General features: G+C 37.4%; 1 protein-coding gene across 9 annotated transcripts in view; it reads right to left on the reverse strand.

The window, feature by feature from the left end:
• The window catches only part of pbx3b (pre-B-cell leukemia homeobox 3b), an 87,869-nt gene that overhangs the window by 11,659 nt on the left and 60,574 nt on the right, over positions 1-15,636 (reverse strand). For 5 of the 9 annotated variants that reach the window (XM_042729975.1, XM_042729976.1, XM_042729983.1 and 2 more), the window contains exons 3-6: positions 8,134-8,375; positions 5,437-5,627; positions 3,915-4,050; positions 2,018-2,047 (exon numbers count right to left, since the gene is read on the reverse strand). In XM_042729975.1, the coding sequence (XP_042585909.1) occupies positions 2,018-2,047; positions 3,915-4,050; positions 5,437-5,627; positions 8,134-8,375 (599 nt within the window). The remainder of the gene's footprint in view (positions 1-2,017; positions 2,048-3,914; positions 4,051-5,436; positions 5,628-8,133; positions 8,376-15,636) is intronic. The other 4 variants (XM_042729978.1, XM_042729977.1, XM_042729984.1 and 1 more) reach the window with 1 other exon arrangement.

Genomic DNA, 15,636 nt, shown 5'->3' on the forward strand with positions numbered 1-15,636 from the left:
TTTTTACTTAACCTGCTTATGAAGCACGTTTAAGGCCATGGAAAAGAGGCACACATAGTCTCTAAGCTAACCTCCTTCTAAAGATTAAATACCTTAAACTTAGCTATTCCTAACCCTAATGTTGTATATTATAACAAAACAAAGGGGGGGGGGTTCATATAACTCATTAAATGATTGTTCTCTTGCTGTACGAGTCAATATGTAATAAGGATGAAAGATAAAGATGATGATAATAGGAAATCTTTAAAAAATGTAGTACAAAATGTATTGAATGCAATCTTTTTATTCAACTTGGTTTCAATATGACAAAAATAGGACCCTATTCTGTGATATAGTTTTATGTTTTACGATTACGATGACTTCCTGCATGTTGGTTACACCACTCTGACTTTAAGTTGTCGAATATTTTAAAATACTAATATTTTAAAACAAATCTACCTCACATATTTGGGTTTCATATTTATGCGAGAACATAACAAAGATGCGGTAGACTTCCATGTCTGGAACTCAATACCTGGTTTGTTTGCTTTAAACCAATGGAGAGGAAAGCCTGTGTGGATGTAGTAAATAATTCAACACTACTCCCTCCCCAAGCTTGGGTCAATACGCCACTAGTGTCACTGAAATGGAATGGATGATCTTACCCAGGTCTCAATACTTCCAGATTTATACTGCTTCTCTTGCTGAGAGTGGAGCTTAAATGGAGACTCAGACTTCTGGCTTCATCACACACACACACACACACACACACACACACACACACACACACACACACACACACACACACACACACACACACACACACCCACTCCCTGTCATGGGCGGTTGCAGTGGCCAGGGCTGCTGATATTATCAATAATGAAGCGGTCTGCATTAATAGTTAACACATTAACCTGAGGCAGAGCTCTGCTACATGTATAATGAGCTGAAATATTGATAAGTGTCGCTTGTTTGAACCGAAGGAAGATCGAAGCGGAAGAACCGCACTTAATTGGGTGATGGGCACCACATTTTGCGCCCACTCATTTACAGGGTGCACAATATCCCCTCTAGCCACAATGCTTAAAATCACAGTGGTTATGAAAACTCTCTCTCAAAAAAAACATCTTGTGACCTTGTGTGCCTCATTTAGAAGACAGAGAATCACACATGCACAGAGATTGTGCACAGATAATGAGGTTGATTCTGTGCACTGAGTGAAGTGGTGCCTGATAAAGGCAACTAAATTTCATCAACAATACCATTAACACCACACATCACTTCAAATCAGCACTTGTGTCAGATACAGGAAAAATTGCAAAACAAGGTAGCCTCTGGGATCTATGTGTGCTAGAATCTGTTACAATAAGAGTGGAACAATATTGCTACCACCTTAAGAATGTAAATAACTGGTAGAAAAGAATATTACTATCTGTTATTTGTTAAAAAAAACACTACAAAACTGTATATATTTTTTAAACCCCATTTCTATATTATAGCAAAAAATAAATTTAAGAACAAAATATTCCAACATACAAATTAATTTTAATAAAAGATATTTCTAAATAAAAATACTGTAGTTCCTGAACATACACAGAACACACTGATTAAATACAATGTGGGGTAAATATCTATCACAGGCATGTCAAAATGTGCAATGACAAGACATAACACAATCAAAAGGGACACATACTTTTAGCGCTTTCACAATCAAGTGAAATTTTCTAGGGAAGAGTGGAGGGGGTGTATATGTGTATATTACAGGAAAAGTCTTACAATAAAAAATACTATCTTATACTTGGTTTGATTACTGAGCACTCCAAATATAGTCCCATTCGACACTTGCTTAAGTTTGCAGATTTGTTGGCACTACAGTAAGTTCAGGAAAGGTAGACTTTTGGGGGGAACAAAGTGCTGAGTATGTCTTAACATGTTCTAAGGTATAAGTGAACACATAAAGGGGTGACAGAATAAAGGAAAAGCAACAAAGAAAAACAAATGGCACAAGAAAAGTGGAGCAGGAGAAGTCATGACATACCTGTGACACTGTGATGGTGGTTCCCACCCCCTGAAGGCAAAAAAGAATGGCTTTTACAGGATCTGACTCTGAACAACCCTCCATAAGCCCCTCCCCACAGAGAAAAAACATTTATTACACCACAGAGTATGCAGATATGCTCTAAGACCAATAGATTAACAGTACACATTTTCCTTGACCACCTCTGTGACTGTTTGATAAAAACAGAAAAGAGTTTTGTCTGTGGGGAGATGGGTGTGGGTGGGTACTCTTGCCTTCAGGTGGATTCTGATTTAGTTATTAGAGTGGGAAAACACTGTGATTCTTATAAATTCCTTGCGATAATGAATCATACTTTGTGACTAAAATAAAGTCCCTCTTCTTTCTCTCCGACACACATACACTCGCATGCACGCACGCATTTACTCTAAAACACAATGACTGACACAGATCACCACAAACTGTGGCATCCATCCACAACAGGGTACACTCTGTGTCTTCAGGCCCTGCTTGAGACTCAGCTCAGTGGAAGTATCAGACTGATGTGTTAGAGCAAACAGGTATGCATGCTAGACAGTGACAAGAGGAAAGAAGAGGACAATGAGAGAGAGCACGCAGGAGAGTCTTTCTGGTCTGATGAAGCTTGGCCCTGTCCCAAATGGCACCCTCAGCCCTAGCGATCCTCTTCAGAGTACATGCTTTGCCACACGGACTACTGGGTAACATTCAAGGATGCATAGTGGCTTCAAATGGGCTGATTGGGAAGGTTTGGAAACCTAAAATAACAAGCTGGACACCATATGAGTGAAGGTCACCAGACCATAAGTTCACATTAAGTACACCATTTAAGACAGGGCCTTTGTGTGACCTAGCATAGCCAATTAGCCACTGTTAGCCTAGATTATGGTATTACCCTGCTGAAAAAAAAAATATCTTAAACCAGTCAAAGATGGTTTGATGGCCTGTCAGGCTGGTTTGTTGATTGGTTTTAGAGCAGGGGTCTACAAACTCACTCCTGGAGAGCCATTGTCCTGCAGAGTTTAGCTCCAACCCTAATTAAACACACCTAAACCAACTAATCAAGGTCTTACTCGGCATGCTACAAACATCCAGGCAGGCGTGTTGAGGCATTTTGAAGCTAAACTCTGCAGGACACCGGCCCTTCAGGACTGAGTTTGGAGACCTCTGTTTTAAAGGGTTCTTGGGCATTTTTAAGCTGATCAGGCTATGAGACCAACTGGGCAACCCTCTAAACCAGCTAGAGGAGGAGTCTTCAACTCTGCTCCTGGCGACCCCTGTCCTGCAGAGTTTAGCTCCAACATTAATGACGCAAACCTGAACCACCTAATCAAGGTCTTCAGGATCACTTTGAACCCTGTTGAAAAAAACAGCATGTGCTGGTTAGGTTTGTTTTCAAGCATGGCTGCTGGTTTGAGCTGGTTTAAGCTGGTCCTTAGCTGGTCATGAGCTGGTTTAAGATGGTCAAGTGCTGGCCCAATGCTGGTCCTGAGCAGTTGCTAGTTGCTTTGGACCAGCTAAGGACCAGCTTAAACAAGCACATGACCAGCTAAGGACCAGCTTAAACCAGCAGCCATTCTTCAGAACATACCTAACCAGCATATGCTGTTTTTTTTTCAATAGGGAGATAGGTTTGTTGGAGCAGGTTGGAACTAAAACTTGAATAACAGTTTGCCTCCAAGAGCAGTGTTGAAGATCATGAGTTTGACCACCTGATGACTAGCTTAAATCAGCTAAGACCCGTTTAAATGAGACAGAGCAGGGATGGCACTGGATTTACCTAAGTAAACCCTGAGCACAGGGACTTTAAGTCTTCAGAATTTGACCTGTTGTTAGTCATTCTTTCCAGACTATCCAACAAACGGGGCATGTGCTACATGGATGGGTGGTGTGGCCTCACCTGGGATACTGTTATGCTGCACTTCTTAGCCAGCTCCTCTTTGGCCTCTTCGCTGGGGTAAGGGTTACTAAGATGCGAGTAAAAATACTCATTCAGGATCTCGGTCGCCTGCTTGCTGAAGTTCCGCCGTTTCCGTCTGGTGCCGGACAAGCGGAAGGAAAAACAAAAGGAGGAAGGCAATTAGAGAAACTCAGATAAAACAATGTGTGATGGCAAAAGTCATAATGAAGCTGCAGGAAATGAAGTCGGGAAAGCTATTATCAGAATTCATATGTAGACACAAATGGACGATGTTACGTTATCGGTTGAGCTTTAAGCGAAGCGTGAAATGTTCAGTGTTTAGAGCGGCAAGCTTTCCCTCTCTCTTTCTCCCTCTATTGCACTTTCTTTCACTCTGATGGGGGCGTTTAGAGGTGCTCAAGCATTCCCAGTCAGAGCTGTATCTTGGGACATTAGGGAAATCAGGCCATGGCCAGCTGAACACTGTTCCTCAAGTGCTGGGGCAGGGCCTGATGGAGTTGCACTTACCGCCACTCACTGCGGCCCACCCCGCCATGGTTAAGCGCTGGCTTCTTTCTCTCGCCTTGTTTAATGCCTTTCACACGAGTGGCCGGCCAAACGATTGTGCTTTCGCTTCACTTGAGCGTTCTCCTCGAGACCTCATCCACTCTTTTCTCATGTTCACTGCATCATTTCTCTCCCCTCTACACCTCTCCAGATCTCTTCTACCAACTGTTTGTAATTACAGTAATCTGGACCACCTGTTGATGACCTCCTACCCACCAAACGCAAATTACTTCATTTCCACTGTATAAAACTCTTAACTGCTTTCAGGTGCTTAGTATGACTGCGTTCAGTGGTTGGCCTTTAGGCTCTAAAACCCCAGTCTTGGCAAGACCACATCTTAACCACTAATGGTTGAATAATAATGAATGCTTTTTTGTGGTTGGTTGATGACAGGTGCCATACCATCAGTGGCTGTGCCTAAACCCTGACTGGGTAGGTTAAACGTCAGATAAACTCAAAATGGAACTACAAATGGTTCCTACTTCAAGTAGCTAAGTATTTGAACAAACTAAAGTCACACTTAAAAAACTGAATTCCACTGTATAGATAAAATATCAACCCAAGTGGCATCTGCAGACTAATGAGGCTGGAGATTTTTTTTCAGGACTAACTTCATAACTGTAAAACAATTTTTTAGTGGAATAATGTATCTTTTGTCCTCGTTTTGAACAGTGATAATGGAAAACAATGCAAAACTACGTGACCAACTTTAACGCCCCTACATGAAATATCGGATTGAGCGGATTTCTATTGATATGACTTGATTCATAAAGATGTGACCACTCCTTTTGGGGCCATTATATTTGATGGTTGCCTTGAAATCTTATTCTCTAATCATTATTGTCTTGCATAGATTAATTCGCAGAAGATTAATTCTTTCAAATACAACTGATACAACTCGTATGTAAATACACATACTATAATTTATGTGGACAGATCACACATTGATACTAACCTGGCATCGAGGAAGCGGGACCTCAAGATCATGACGGCCTCACAGGTGCTCTGTTTAAGCTGCATTTGGATGGAGCTGAATTTGCGATGAATGATGCTGACCATGCGCTCGATCTCTTTGGGCGAGATGGGCCGTGTGCGAGACTGCTCCCTCAACAGATTCATGACGTGGGTAGTGAACTCATTACATGCCTGTGGAGAAAGACAATTTTGAGCTGAGGACACAGCTTTTATTCTGAGTGAGGATGTAGGTGTAAAATGCATTATGCAAAACTAAATTACTCTAAAGTCTTTAGAACCTGCTGCTGAGACTCAACAGCTACACTAATAAATAATTTCTGAATATACAATTCCGGCATCACATCCTCACTTAAACTCCAAAAATATCCTAGAGATTGACCCAAAAATGAAAAACTCTTTTTAAAATCGTTATATACTCTCATCACAGTGACAGAAATGCTCTTTGACGTTATTCTGCAGAAGAAGCACATCAGTTCAACTGCATTCGTTTGAAGCTCTCTGCAGCAATCAGCAATTTTTGAAGCAAGTTCAAAGCTGCCGCTCTTGAAAGCATGGGAAAAACACCATCCATACTGTTTGTAGTGCTGTGGAGGACTTGAACGGCTTAATAGGTGAAGTCATCTATGAATGCAAATGCCGATTTGCAATTTGGCACCTGCCCAGCGCCAGTAGAATTTAAACAGCTTTTCGTTAAAGCAGCAGTTCATACATGATTAATTAGAATAACTAATTTAGGTAGTGCGCACTTTAGCTCATTACTCGGAGTAAAATTCGTTAAGTATTTACATTTAGATAATTAAAAGGGGGAACACCCTTAAGAAAGATGCATTTACTCTGGGTGAATGGGTTGAGCCACCTTTTCCACGCACTCCCTTTTTAAACGCTTGCAAGTTAATCAGTCTAATTTAGGCCATTGGCTGGCTAAACTATTAGCTAAACAACTTCCATATCATATTAAAAGGATTGTTATTTAGAAATAAAAGTGTTATCCTGACTATTATTCATTGCTTATGGTTCAAGTACAGAATGAACATTAGGGGTTCAATGACAAACAAGAGGAAAAACCGTGTACAATCCTGTTTAATACACAAGTTCTTAGAGATGTACAGTACTTGCATCCGTGTTGGTTGCAGATCCAGGCAAAAAATGATCATCATGTCATTGACCCAGGGAAAATAGACATGCAACTATTACTTAGACTTTTCAAGGCATCTCCTCAAAACACCAAGCACTTTAACTATAGCGCATATGAAAAAAAATAATGATTGAAAGGCCCTCATACAATTCGTCCTTGATTATGAGAAAAATAACTAAAGCGCTGAATCAAAAATTAATGTCAGCTCCATTAAAGAATCAATACATGACCTCAATGAAGCAGCCAGTCCTGCATAGCGACACTCTCAAATGCACTATGCAATCAGAGGCTGCTCTCCACACTGTAACTAAAAGCGTCTGCTCAATATTTATAAGAGGATGTCTAGACTACCGCTGTTCAGAGGTCAGGTAAGTTGAAGATGTCCTAATGCCTGAATACCACTATAAATCACATCCGCTCTCAATCGTAATTATGATAGACAGGACTGTAAAACGCAAAATGCTTGCTCAGGTTTAGACCTCTGACACCTTCAGTTCAGATGAAGGCCTCCAGGTCTTTAAACCTGTCATGAAGCCTTTAGTGAAAAACATCTATTCAGACAGAACAGCAAGCTGGGATTATTCACACTCATAGGATCAATGCAAATGTGTGAATGCCGATACAAAGTTTTTTTTGCAGTATTCTTGGGTCTGTAGCATACAATCTGGTTGGGCTTAACTATATATGCAATTTCAGTGCTTACCAGGCTGGAAAAGGATTTGGTTCTACAGTACGTAAACAAAGTGCTACAAAATTAGCTTTTTCCATTAAAGTGTTTTTGTCAGAATCAATACAAACACAAATGCAAAGGCGAATATATGGTTCAATAGACGCAAGAAAGAAAAGGTCACAATTTAGAAAACTGCAGTGGCGCCATCAGTTTTAAGATGGTCATCAGATTTTGAAAAACAATAGAAGTTTAATAAAATATTTTTTTTCTGTACATTAGAAAGTATCTTAATTTATTTTACTTTTCAGAGTGAAAAATAACTGTCCTACATTTTTCCTATGATTCACAGATGGCACACAATAAAATGTCATTCAGTGTAACAATAGTTTTTATACCAAAAAAATCGTGTCTGGAATATTTAGAACAATAATCATTAGATGACATATTAAAAGACTCTATTTGAGCATCAAAGTGCGATCCCCCAAAATGGATCAATTGTAATTTTAAATCTTCATGAATTTTTGCCAGTGTTCTTCCAACCATTTTTACATCAATATCTCTGTTACACTGTTTGATGATGGAACATTATTTCATCCATATTTTGACATTTTCCATTTGCATTTGGTATGCTTTTTATGTATAGAAAAGTTTGTCAATTTTGTAAATTTAATTTAATGCAGGCTCCAAATTGGGACGTTTCAGAAAAAAAATAAAATAATAAATTATCTTAAAAAATTAGATTTTCAAATTTTAGAAAGAATTGTATTATTTGCATATTATGCACATAAGTATGTGTATATATATATATATATATATATATATATATATATATATATATATATATATATATATATATGCATATTGTCATTCACCTGCTCATATTTCTCCAGCTCAGTATGGTAGATCTGTCTGATCTGGGAGAGTTTGGCCCTGTAGTCAGAGTGCTCAATGGAGTTGTCAGTGGGACTGCCGGCTGCTGCTGCTGCCGCTGCCGCCGCTGCTGATCCTCCGCCCTTCTCCGGTCCAGACACGCCCTCTGCCAGAAGCATGTTGTCAAGACGCATCAGCTGTGGATCCGGCGGGTCCTCCTCCTGAGCCCCGCGGATACTTAGACCTGATAAACAACAAGAAGCGATCAGTCAGTGACATGGCCAGGCTTTTTATATTCTTAAACAGTTTTGAATCAATTTATCATATTAGATGTATGACTCTTTTCAACTGTGGAACACAAAAGATTATATTTTGATACTCTTTTAAAGTTATTAAAGTCATTTAGGCCCAAAGAAAACATGGACCCAAGTGACATTTTTCAAAATATATTATGTTTTAAGATTTTGAAAGGGTTTAGATAGTGATAATGTTCTGAAAGGGATAGTTTGGCCAGAAATGAACAGGAAGGTTCAGAGAGCTCTAGGACTTAATGAAAAATATCTTAATTTGTATTCTGAAGATGAATTAAGGTCTTAGGGGTTTGAAACGACATGAGGATGAGCAATTAATGACAGAATTTTCATTTTTGGGTGAACTATCCCTTTAAGTGTAAAACCCAAACAGGTCTGGAACAAATAAATGATGACAGACTGTTCATTTTTGGCCAAACTATTCTTTTCAGAACATGCTCACTTACTAAACCCTTACAAAAACTGTATTAACTCTACATATTGCATATGTATGTGTATTGCATTACATATAATGGAACAAGTTTCCAGCAACAAGTTCTTAATGTTTATTAAAAAAAAACAAACAGATAATGTAAAGACATATACTGATATATCGCTTGGGACCGTCTGCTGCCCTCATGACCCGTGAACAATGAAAGGGTGAATTAATTATTGACAAATGATAGAATTTCACACAGGCGCACTATCACACGAGTAGTCAGCTCTGCAATCAAGCCTCTGTCTGTCAGCAAATACCACTATCTGTCACAACAGGCCAAAATAACCACAGACTGTATTAGAGTGAAAATACGTCGTCCACTTCGGCCCATCTCTATGCTTGAGTTAAAGTGAGACAGATCAGGGCACTGGGGGTATTGAGAGAGTGCTGAAAAGGCCCGTAGGTACGAATTTGTTTTTCCTCTGTTTTGCAGTGCTGCCTTCTCAAATTTTCACAGCACACTGCACACACGGTGTGTGTACTCACAGCCATACATGACAGGGACACTCACAGACTGACACACACTCAACAGCGTTATGGCACCTCTCCGCGCCGAGGCGATGCTAAACAGAAAGGCGCGCTTGTACACGTGTCTGAACGTGCTCACCTGCTGTTCCGGAATCACGAGTACGGCGTAATAATGAGCAGAAAGTGTTCTCACAAGTGCCGTTATGTTTTGTTGTTAACAAACTGTTTTATTATACAACCCGGTTCTGCTCTCTGCAGAGGCAAGGCTGCTTGAAATGTATGTAAATTTGCATAGCAATCGATATGAGGGTGAAAGATAGCTCATTGTGTTTGCCTGATATTCATAATGAACCTTGGAGCAGTAAAGAGCCATTAAGATTGATTACAAACTTCCTCATCATGCTTGCCTCACTCTCTCTCTTTCTCTCTCTCCGTGTTTGCATAATGAATTCCAATCATATAGGAGAATAATGAAGCAGAAAAAGTTCTTTTTGTGAAAGATTTTAATCAAACGTTTTAATCTTAACATGTATTTGTAACAGTGCCTCTCTAAGAAGATGCACACTGTCTGCGGCCTTCTGGGTTTGTTATTTGGGACACATACCGATTTCTACTTTCTTAGTAGTAGTGTTTGACGTTAACTGTAAGAAACAGTGTTCTTGGTATCTAAAGCTGCCTGGATCACAGTTCTCTGCCATTTTGTTTTACCTTTTTATACAGAATTATGGGAACGTAAAGAATAGATCCCACTTAATTTTCATTCAACACATAAGCTTTAAAAGCCAGACATAAAAAACAGCCTTAAAACCAGAATAAAAACAAGCTGAAATTAACATACTATTATTCAGCTAACACAGGGGGCGAGAAATTATCATAAATGCACAAAGAAATGTCTAGGACTAAGACGAGTGTGTGTATGCTGTGGTTGGTCTGGGTATTTTGGACGGTTTAACTAGTGGGTGATTTGGGGGTTCTGAGAGTTTCTGAGAGCTTCATTACAGGCTTCATTAAGATACTGTGAGATGCTGAATCCTAAATGAGGAGATTACTGACTTTATTATTGCACTGTGGAAGCCTGGCAAGCAGCTAAGCCTCTCTGTGTGTTTGACAGAGACACAAAGACACACACACACACACACACACATTACACACAAGAACACAGGTATGCTTGATGGGTAAACAGTTTATAGAAATGTATTTTACATTTGAATAGTTGAAAATTGTATTGGGAAGAAAAATAAAAGGGCAGAAATACACATTACCGTTCAAAAAATTTGGGGTCAGTAAGGCTTCATTTATTTGATAAAAATCCAGTAAAAACAGGAATATTGTGAAATATTTTTACAATTTAAAATAACTTATGTTTTATTATATTTTATTTGAAATTTTATTTATTCCTGTGATGCAAAGCTGAATTTTCAGCATCATTGCTCCAGTCTTTGGAATCACATGATCCTTCAGAAATCATTGTAATACACTGATTTGATGTTCAAGAAACATGTCACTATTAATGTTGGAAACAGTTGTGCTGCTTATTATTTTTATGGGAACCAGGAAAGTTTTTTTTTTTCTTTCAGGATTCTCTGATGATTAGAAAGTTCAAAAGAACAGCATTTGTTTAAAATAGAAATCCATTGTAACATTATAAATGTCTTTACCCTCACTTTTTATCAATTTAATGCATCCTTGCTGAATAAACTTTTTTTTTTTTTTTCAAACAAACTAATGAAAAAATAGGAAACACATAAGTACATCCCTGCATTTAGTAGCCAGCTTTGCCATACCACAGGGCATTTCTTGATTTTTATGTTAACTACATAGTTTATTTACTATATGTCATTCAAATCAATCCCATAAACAAAATACAAGTTTGAACGCATATATACACACTAACATACTGTAATTGACTAAGGTCATACATTTGCAACACTACACTTACTTCCAATTCTTGTGCACATTACAACATAAACAAATATTTACACATTCATTTTATGGTTTTGCAAACAGACTTCAAGACTTGCTCCCATAAAGCACAAAAAAAAAAAAAGCTATAATCCATCAACGCCTGCGGCAAGCAAACCCAGAGTACAAACAAACCCTACCAAACACGGACACTCTAGCTAACCCACTTTTGTAAATAAACAAAGACAAGACGCTGTCAACATGAAGAGACCATTTACTCGGCTAACACAACAAATTTAAAGAGCGGCACCTTCAGCCCAGACTGCCTGGCCCGTGAGCTATTGATCAGGTGTTACCGCATGTATGTGCTGTTGATATTAGGCCATGGGGTGTAATGGTGTGAGAGGCCGAGGATGAATGAGGTCATTTGTGTGAGACGCTCAGGTGGCTGTGCTGGACAATGCAGTGTCAGCGCACAGAGCCAAGGCCACACCAGGGACAATATGACCCTGCTCCACTGACTGCAAGAGCAGTCACACAACTATACACACAACCAACCAATCGCCAAGACATCAAGTTGATCCAGTCTTATTTCAGTACTTCGGGATACTATAATCGTTTTTAGCAATATGCTGCATTAGTTGTAATATTTTTTTTGTTAGTTTATATTATTAATGTTAGTTTGATAGCATAATAGTTTTTATTATATTTTACTATTATTTTGAATTTTTTTTTTCATTCTTTCATATTTTCATTTTTATCCTATTTTAATTTTAGTTAGTTTTAGTAATTTTGTTTTGTCATGTTATTATTTTTAAATGTTTTTATATAGTTTACATTAATTTTATTTTAATTTTAATAATTTTAGTACATGCGATGATACTATATAGTTTTTATTACAATTTTGAATTTGTCTTCATTTTTATATTTCTTTTTTTAATTCATTTTGTTTTAATTTCAGTTTAAAAAAATCTGTACATCAAGTTGCTAGTATAATAGTTTTTATCATATTGCACTATTATTTTTTATTACTTTTAATTTCAATGATTTCATATTTTCATTTTTATCCATTTATTTTAATTTTAGTTAGTTTTAGTAATTTTGTTGATGTTATCATTTTATTAGTTTTAAATGTTTTTATAGTTTATATTAATTTTATTTTAGTTTTAATGATTTTTGTATGTGTTGATACTATGTAGATTTGATGAATATTTTGAATTACTCTTAATTTTACATTTTCATATTTCTATTTTTAATTCATTTTATGTTGTTTTGTCATTTTTATGCTTTTTAATGTCTATGTTATTTATTTATTTTTAATTAGTACATCAAATAAAAATAATTGAAAATGAGAAATGTTGCAAGTAAGTTTTAGGAAAATAATATATATATATATAATATATATATATAGATATATATATTAATTTCAGTTAAGGTTTATTTTAGTTAAAGTAATGATTTTTTAAAAGGTTTAAGTTTTAGATAACGATGTATCTGATTTGATGTGTACATCATTTTCAGACGGATTAGGCCAAATTCTCCCTGTCAGATGTTAGAGTGACATTTAGCAGATATTGTCTGCGGTTTTAGATGTTTATCAGAGGTTTGTACACAACTATCGCTTTAAAAAAAATGAGCATGATACTTTCCAGATGATGCGATGATTTGCGTGCTCGCTGGGTAGCATATGCAAGTATGAGTATGTTTAGGTTTGCGTTTGATTTGTGTTACGTTAGAGGAGGTAAAGGATTAGTTTTTGAGGTTGGTTTATTTCTTCACGTTTCTGTCAGGTATATTAAATGCACCACAACTGACACATTTCCACACCAGCCTCAGTTGTCACTACCATTCCGCTCAGTCGCTCCTGAAGGACCAGAACAGGAAACGTAGCTGAGGGAATTTACAGAGCTTTTCACTTAAACAGACATAAATCAGCACTTTCATTCAAACCAAATAATCTGAGGCCATAAAGAGCTGCTTGTCTCACACTGTATATTACCGCCAAGTTCCTGCGAGCAATAACACGGCTGTTCTCAGGCAAAGCAAAACAGAGAGGGACGTGAGGATGTGACATGTAATGCAGTTAGAAGGTCCTGTCGCCCACACTGGCCCTGACACTTTTATCATACGTGTCCATTTCTATTTGGGAAATGGCGGGGATAAAAATGATTACTCGGCTGTGCGGAGAGCGCGTCGGGCCCCTCCAGGCTGCAGACCGGGTGTATTGGTGCCACGGCAGCCCAGGAGAGCCATCCATAATGGGCACGATTGTAGACACGGACCCCCTCCTTTCTTCCACCTCCACCTGCTTCAAGAGCTTCAAGCAAACAATGCTGTGCTTTATGGGGCCACTTTCTTTTAACAACAGAAACAAGAATCTAGTCATTTCCTGTTGAATCTTTACCCCGTTCGCTCCCAAAAGTATTTTAAGGTTCTCCAGTCCTCTTTCTTTCAGCTGTTATACGTTTTATCATTTTCTCATCTTATATATGGTTCCTTTTTTGTCCAAAATTAATAAAAAAATTAAAATAAAATAATTTATACATATATATATATATATATATATATATATATATATATATATATATATACACATTTTTTCAAAATTAAAACACACACACACACACACACACAATGAGCAATTCTAAATTTTTCAAAATTAAAACTTGTTTTGATTTTATTTTGTTTCTGTGATGCATTTTGTGAAAAAGTCAAAAAAAAAAAAATGAAATTCTTAAAAGGGAAACTTTTTGGAAACGATTGCAATGTCTTCATGACTGTGTTAAGCTCAATAAGTTTCTCAAAATGTCATGTGTTGTAATTCAATAATATTTATGAATTCCTAATTCATGTTATTAAACATTTTCAAAGGAAATATTAGATTTTTCTTTGTTATACCACATGCGGTTTTAAACATTTTGACCTAAAAACTATCAAAATAAAAGTATAATAATAAATATAATAATAAAAAATAACAAATAATAATAATAATAATAATAATAATAATAATAATAATAATGATAATACAAACAAATAAACAAAAAAAACTTTTGTTGAAAATGGTATAAACGTTTTCAAAACCATATGAAACCATCGTGAATACAAAAAGTATATTCAAAGAACTTAGATATGCAATTCAAACTAAAATTTGCAAAAAAAAAAAAATCCTTTTCTTTATACACTCACATTTAATTTCACCATATTTTCTTTCCTTTCAGTTTGAAATATTCTCCCTCTGTTCACTTCCCTTAATCTTTATTCTTATCCGTTTTATTAAAGCAACACTATTCATATAACTTCCGGCTCATGGAGGATCCAGACAAATAAGAAACAAGCAAATCTCCGAAGTTGTAACAACAATTTTATCACTTCAAACTAAACCCCAATATGTCTGAAATGAATTAGTGCTATCACATCCACACAGCGGGTTATTTCATCCTGAGGCCTGCGGTTTCCTTTAAGCTAAGCAGCTAATAACACTTTTAGGATGAGCAATGTAAACATCGTGCCGTGATACTGGTAAAATAGGCTTTGAGGCGATTAGATCTTTCATTGTCAGTAAAGCCACATATACGCAGCTGAGAATTTCCACTGCTTTAGTCACAGATATCCGTACTGGATTTACCTAATACCTCACTCTCTCAGCATAAGCTTGACGGCATGTGTAAACACCATGCACCTTTATCCAAACCCTTTACCTGACGCAACAATCCAAGGCAGTAGTACCTAACATTAAATTTTATTTTGCCTTTAAACTTTTTTTGTCTGATGCAAGTTCCTTAGGACTTAAACCCCGAGCCAAGGCGACAGAAAAAGCTCTGTTCCGAGCAGCTGGGTCTGATGCAACGTTGCTGGTATCATAGTAAATGGACAATAGGGGGTTGGGAGCTCGTTTGAAGAATGGAGGCCAAGCTTCACCTTCACAAGTTCCCTAAAAATACACAGTACGGCGAAGAACCAGCCCCAATTAAACACTGTGCTTTAGGCCTGTCACTCGATTTCATCAGCTCAAAATGAACAACACAATGAAGGGGGAACTGTTGCTGGTGTGTTACGAATCTTTAAAAAACTGTGAAACAAAAGATTACTGAATACACTCAGGCCTGCTTCACACTACACACTGTAAGCAGTGCATATTTCCAGAAGTGTACAGTAGGTCCAGCACGAACAATGCAGTGTGAAACAGGCCTTATACTTTAATACAAAAGACAGGCACAATGTTACTGTTCTAGACAAGAATTTGACAACTGTGTGCCGTCACAACAATTATAGTGAATTTACACCTGCTCTTTCTGTCTCTCTCCCTCAATCTGTCCCTTAGGCACTGGGCATAACCTTACGACTGA

This window comes from Cyprinus carpio, chromosome B8 (genome assembly GCF_018340385.1).
Source record: "Cyprinus carpio isolate SPL01 chromosome B8, ASM1834038v1, whole genome shotgun sequence".
NCBI lineage: Eukaryota > Metazoa > Chordata > Actinopteri > Cypriniformes > Cyprinidae > Cyprinus > Cyprinus carpio.